At 55.1% G+C, this 6,226-nt stretch overlaps 1 protein-coding gene across 1 annotated transcript in view; it reads right to left on the bottom strand.

Annotated features, from left to right (window-relative positions):
* LOC104510589 (PGC-1 and ERR-induced regulator in muscle protein 1-like) overlaps positions 1-64 on the bottom strand; it is a 5,999-nt gene extending 5,935 nt beyond the window's left edge. Inside the window, exon 1 of the mRNA XM_010152885.1 lies at positions 5-64. Within this exon, the coding sequence (XP_010151187.1) occupies positions 5-64 (60 nt within the window). The remainder of the gene's footprint in view (positions 1-4) is intronic.
* Between the last annotated feature and the right edge of the window lie 6,162 nt (positions 65-6,226).

The following is a 6,226-nucleotide window of genomic DNA, read 5'->3' as shown; positions in this document are numbered from 1 at the left end:
ACGCCAGGAAGAACTCAGCCCAGTCCCTGTCACTCAGCTGGATGCTGTACTCGAAGTTATCCATGCCTGCAGCAGCAAAGCAAGGGGAAGGGGCTGGAGAGATGAGGGCATGAGGAGGGGGCACCAGTATCAGCATAGTTGAGGTGTATGCCCCTAACCCTTTTCCCCATCAGCTTCCTGCCCTGCTTCCCTGCCATCCGCATTCACTCATCCTCACTCCAGCTGGAATCCAGGAGGCCAGGGCAGCTCCCAGCAGACTAAGCAGGACCGGTATGGCTGTGCTGGACCACAGCCCTGTCAGCAGCAAGAAACACCACTACTACCCCCCTCAGGTCCCTTCTGCCTCTGCTCCCCCAGCACAGCGGGTTTGGGATTCTCTCCATAGCAGCACAGCAGCATCACACCTCACATACCCCTCTCCTACTCCCTTTGCCTACATCCCACTTTAAAAAAGCAGGGGCTTTTTTTGCTGCCACGGCAGCATGCATGAAGGCAGCAGGAAGCACAGACCAAACAAGGAGGTTGCAGCAAGGCACGGCAGCCCCTTCCATACCCATGGCTCACGGAGGGAGATGCAACAGAGCCCAAAACCAGTGGCAAAGAAGCAGAGAGATCACAAAGCTGCATCCTACCTGTACCACAACCTAAGCTGGTGATGGAGCCATTCAAAGAGCCACGCAGGAGAATCCTCCCAGCACAACATGATGCTGTACCCTTGATGGGGGCAGAGAGCTCGGCTCCAGCACTGACCCATTCAGCAGCTAAAAATAGACAGCCCCCCCCTCCCCCCCCAGTGTGTCACTTGAGATCCGAGTGTGATGGGTTCAGAGAGGGCAGGCCCATATATAGAAGCTGGTGAGGAAGATGTGAGGGTGCCAGTCAATGCATTTCTGTCCCAGAGCCTCTGGTGTCTCTGAGCCCACTCCTGATGCCCTCTGCTTGCTTCTGCCCTCTGCCTGGGGTTGCTCTGGGGAGGACAGCCAACAGAGAAGGGGTCCAGGCCCAGGCCACAGAGCTCACAGCCTTTAGCATGTGCCGGAGCATGACATCTGGATGGCAACAACTGGTTTTTTTTCAACATACCCACGTCTTGCTCTCAGTCTGTAGGTTACCCATTTCTAGGGTGACAAAAACACACCTCAGGGGCATCAGTTGTCCATTGGTAGCACTCCTAGGATGCTTATTGCTGGCCTATTGCAGATTTACATCAAAAATGGTCTTGTGACAAACCTCACATGGTCCCACACCGCCCAGCAGCATCTGGTGCAGGTGACAGAAGGAGCCTGGGCTTGGGGACTCGGGGGGAGCCCGGCATGAGGGAGTTACACGGGAAGCAACTGGCCGAGGGTGGCCTGGTGGGTCAGCAACCAGAGCCAGAAATAGCCCTCAGGTCCTGCGAGCCCCGGAGGCTGCCTCCCACTGCATGCCCTCCCCTGTCCCGGGGGCCAGGAATAGATGCCCTGAAGTAGCTGCTGGCAGCACAGTGCCCATGAGCATGAGCCTGAGCCCAGCTCCAGCCCCTGCAGCCCTGGGGGGGACCAGTGCTGGGGTCACCAGGCTGCTGTCGTCCCCAAACTGGATGGCCAGCCATGTAGGTGATGTGGGTGCTGAGAGGGACCCACTGCCTCAGGGGTCCTCGGCGGGGCTGGGGTGATGGCCATGCTCCTGGGGTGTGGGGGGTGACACCCAGCTCCTGCCCCACAGGCCGGAGGGCAGCTGGGCCCCTTGTCCGGCCCTGCCAGCATCCCCCATCCTGCGGGGAGGAAGCTCCCTGCCACGGGTGCCTTCACGCACCGCACTGCACTGCCTGGGAGCGAGCTAGAAGCGCGCAGCCCACCAGCAGCTGGAGCTGAAGCCCACTGCCCCACCCCGCCGAGTGAATATTGACCAGGACACACTTCCTTCTCCCTGCTCCAGGCTGACGCACGCAGGGAGCTTGTCGAGCCGAGAATATGTAAGGAAAGAGGTCTGCTGTCTTCCCATCCTATCTCATTTCTGATCTGGCTACACCCTGCTCCCTCTCCCCTTCACACGCGCTCGCAGACGCCTAAGGGAAACCAACCGGCTTCCTTTTCTTGGCTGCAGTTGACTTCCTTCCCTTTGAGTCCGGCAGCCAGGGTTAGTCAGAGAAACCTTTAAACCCTGCCTTGCAAACCGCAGCAGAGAACATAAAAGAGACAGAGGCAGCGAGACGGAACTGGAAGCCAGCAGCGGGCTGGCAGCCGGCGTTATCGGTGTCACGCTGAAAAACCAGCGCTGGAGCAGCCACACACCAAACCCAACAGGATCTGCACACGCACCCCCCACCCCCCACGTTCCACCTTGGCCTCCGAGACACAAACAAGTCTCAGCGCAGGAGACATCCAAGTATTTATTTAGCTGTCCAGGGTAAAGCCCACACACCGTCCCTGGGGAAATTACGCATCTGATAGCACTTCCCTGCTTTCCTCGGATGGGGGGAGGGGGGCATAAAAGCCCAGTGTGGTCTTCAAGGACAAGGCATGCTTCCCTGAGCCACACAGGCTGTGGAAGGGGCATTATGCTGTCCACGAAGGACATCCAGCAGTTCCAGCCCGGACACGGCGTCTCCAATTACTCTCTGGCGTGCGGTGCGTGACCCTGCGCTTCTCTGGGATACCTGGCTCCAGCTCTCCGGAGCCGTCTCCAGACTAGCTAATGCCAGATGCCGGATGCTGCAGGGCTGCTCCAGCATCCCCGGACCAAGACAACCAGTGATGGCACCTGCCAAGCTGCGGGAAGGCGGGCACAGGCCTCCCCACCGCTTCCCAGCACCTCAGTATCAACACGTCGGCATTAAGGACATTATATAAATAACTAATGTCAACGTGTAATTAGAGAAGGGCCTGAAATAAAGCAGCAGATGAGGCCCCTGTCTGCCTGATGACACAGGACACAGCGTGGGAGAAAGAGCGGGAGTCAAGGGCATGGAAAAGGGAGCTAGCCAGAAGGGTGGGAGTGCCTTGGAGGGGCACTTCCTTTGGCATTAAGGACCCCTTCTGCGGCTTCAGGCTCCACATTCATTACTCCCGGTGTAAACGGACTTCAACAGACTGGCAAGGGGAAAGGAGCTATCAGAGCTATATAGAATAATACTCTAAGATAAGCAATTTCCTATCCAGGAAACTCCATTATGGAAAATTCTACCTTTACTGTGCTTTTAAAATCAGCACTAAAACATCACGAGAATGGGGTTTTTGGCTGAATTCGCTGCTCAGACAACACAGAGAAATGTGGGTCTGATTACAAACATATCCTCCCTGCCCTGATCTAGACTCATCACATGCTGTGTGTTAGGGAAGGAAGAGTGATGATTTTGCAGGAAAACCAATGGAAAAAAAAAAAAAAACACCAAACCCCAAATGGAAAAAGAAATATGTCCACAGCTTCAAGAGAAAGACTGTGTTGGCCCTTGCTGCTTCCCACTGCCTGGGACAGACACCCCTATTTGTACTCATTTTCTCATGCTTTCTTCCGCTTCGGCTTGATCATCATCCCTCAGCCTCAGTCACTGGTACAGAGTGGCCTTGTCTGCCCATCTCTGGCTCATCCCTGGACTCTGATCTTCGCTCACGGCACCAGCCTTTCCATCTTGTGATCTCCCCCTCGGATATGATTCATTTCTCCCCTTTCATTAATTCCAGTGAGGTACACGCGGCCATATAGATAGCTCAGTCCTTCGTGTGCAGGAGCAGGGAATGCTGAGCTGCTCAGGTACAGCTTTGACTTTGCACCGCTAACAGCCATAGGACCTCCCTTGTGACAGGGAGAGAGCAAACAGGGAATTTAGATCTACCCCAGAGAAAGCCTGGAAGGAACGGGTACTCCGTGCTGAGGAAGGGGTTAATTCTGCATTGAAACTCAGGGTGCAACGAAGCTGTAACCACCAGTCTGGTTTTGCTGGTTTGGGGACAGGTGAGTGGCTAGGAATTATCACCCTCAAACCATAAGAGGTCTGTGTTCTTTTTGCCTAAATCCTTTAACTGTTTTGGTTAAGTCTGGGATGGTTTTTTTTTCCCGAAACTCACTCCCCAGGCTCTCTTAAAATTCAGGTCCATGCTTCCCGAGCAGCCAGCAGCGGGCTCACTCAAAGGTCAGCCTTAGCTGACTTGAAACTCAGCCCACACTCTGCCTGAAACTCCGCCAACCTCTTCCAAAAGCCTTGTACCCTGGCCTGAGTTTCGGGTTGCTAATCCAAGTCTCTCTGGGTTTCAGGTTTCCTGCAAGCTTTGGCTTTGCTCTGCACGAGAATAGCCTCAGGCCACATCTTGTTGGCTGGACCCTTCCTGATGGGGCAGGGGTTGCTGCAGGCAGCCACCTCCAAGGAAGCTTTGCCTGTCTTTGGGTGCTGCCAGCCAGAAGAGGCTGTCGGGCTGTGGGGCACCATCCCTTGTCCCAGCTTGATGCCCAGCCAGAGGACCCGTCAGGATGAGCTACAACCATATCAACCACCGGAGAAGTGGCTGGCTGTCAGACGACAGGCAAGATGTGGACTGGCATGAAGTTTAGCAGCGCAAAGTTGTTTTAATCTGAAGTTTAGCACAGTAAGTGCATGGTCTGCGGTGTTTCTGGCTTGGGACCAGCAGCCATAAAGCCAGGTGACCGCTGTCATGTCACAACCATCTCGCTTTCCACGTTGCTTGGTGATGGGAGACAAACCAAGCATGCCAAGCTCTCCGCAAGTCATACCCAGACAGAGCTATTCTATTCTTTTTACAAGTCCTGAAAAGAGGTTGCCGGGCTGATGTTCTGGTTCACAGGAATCAAACTTTCACTGCTGAATCCAACAGGATCAGTATTTCACCCGTAGAACCCATTTTTCCTGCCATTTCCACTAGATGTCACTTACAGCCAGAAAGTTAGTGGTTTCCCTCGGTTTTTAACCTCCTCCTGACACACAGGTCTATGTTAATCCTAAAAAGGGTGCTTAGGTGTCCAGGACATTAAGACTGCAATGGTATTAGAGCAGTCAGGACTGCAAGCTGTAAGGAAGGGATGTAAGGGAAGCAAACACCTCCTGAGCATCCCCTCCAGCTGGTGCGGTGCCTCTAGAAAAAAGGACAAAGCCACTTTCCGTAAGGCTGGAAGACCAGGGTCTTTCCTACCACTTTGTGCACATTGGCAGTCTCTACAGCAAGCCTGTCCTGCTTCATGCTGCAACGTTAGAGGTTCGGTAGTCCACGCCGGTAGGTCACCAGCTGCCACGTGGGAGTGGGTGTCCAAATCTGACATCCAACAGGCAGTTCTGCCTCTGCAGTCACCAACCCATCCCAAGTGCCTTGGGGTAAGGCCACGAGGTGCTTGGCACTGAGATGGTGTTCAGAGGTGCTACTGCAAAGCAAGGCAGCAAGACCCATAGTTTCCCAACCCTGGGGCCACTCCAAGACCTCCAGACAGCCACAAAAAGCCCAGAGGCATCCCCATTCCAGTGCCAAAGCAGCTGCCTTCCCCACCCCACAAGGCTGGCACTACATCCAAGTGCTGGCTCAGACCCTTCCTCAGGGCTCTTCATATGCAAAACTGAGCGGTGTAGCTGCCTCCCCTCCCCACAGCCCCTTCACCGTCCCACTGGCAGCCTAAGCTGGGGTGAGCTCCTCTCCCCACCTTCCTAGGAGGCTGCCGGGGGACTTAAGGGCAGGACCAAAGCTGGTGGGGGCTCCACAGCAGGACCAAAGGCCCCTCTGTGTGGGTCCCCACTGCTGCTCCTGCTGCCCTGTCCCAGCACGCTCCACCTCCGGCTTCCTCTGCGCTGGGGAGGTAGCACTGAAAGGAGAGAGCTGCTCAGGAGGGGAGCAGGGGAGATTGCACCTCCTGCTTCTGCTCTCAGACTCTCTGCAAGGCAGATGCCATTGTATCCACTACTTTCAGCTTGCCCCTGAAGGTTTAAACAGCTCTTTTATCTGTGCTCAGCAAAAAAAATGGTATTCTGGGGCAATCCTATCTGTGGATGAGTAGGGTCCTCAGGCCTGTGTGGTAAAGGCATAAAGCAGAACTCACAGGATAGGAGCTGGTGTCTGTGACCAACTCTTTGGTACTCGTTCTCCTGCACCAAGCACCGAGCCATGATGGAGAGAGGCCACTTTGGGCTGGAACAGCAGAGGGAAGGTACTGCTGGCCAGCACACTGAGCCTGGCCCTTGGGGGCGAGAGCAAGCTTCGGGATGACACGCAGAATAAGAGAGGACCAGTGACTTTCTCAGAGTGTCAAC

This window comes from Eurypyga helias, unplaced genomic scaffold, assembly GCF_000690775.1.
Source record: "Eurypyga helias isolate BGI_N326 unplaced genomic scaffold, ASM69077v1 scaffold36205, whole genome shotgun sequence".
Taxonomy (NCBI): Eukaryota; Metazoa; Chordata; class Aves; order Eurypygiformes; family Eurypygidae; genus Eurypyga; species Eurypyga helias.
This window is presented reverse-complemented; position numbering and strand designations above follow the sequence as displayed.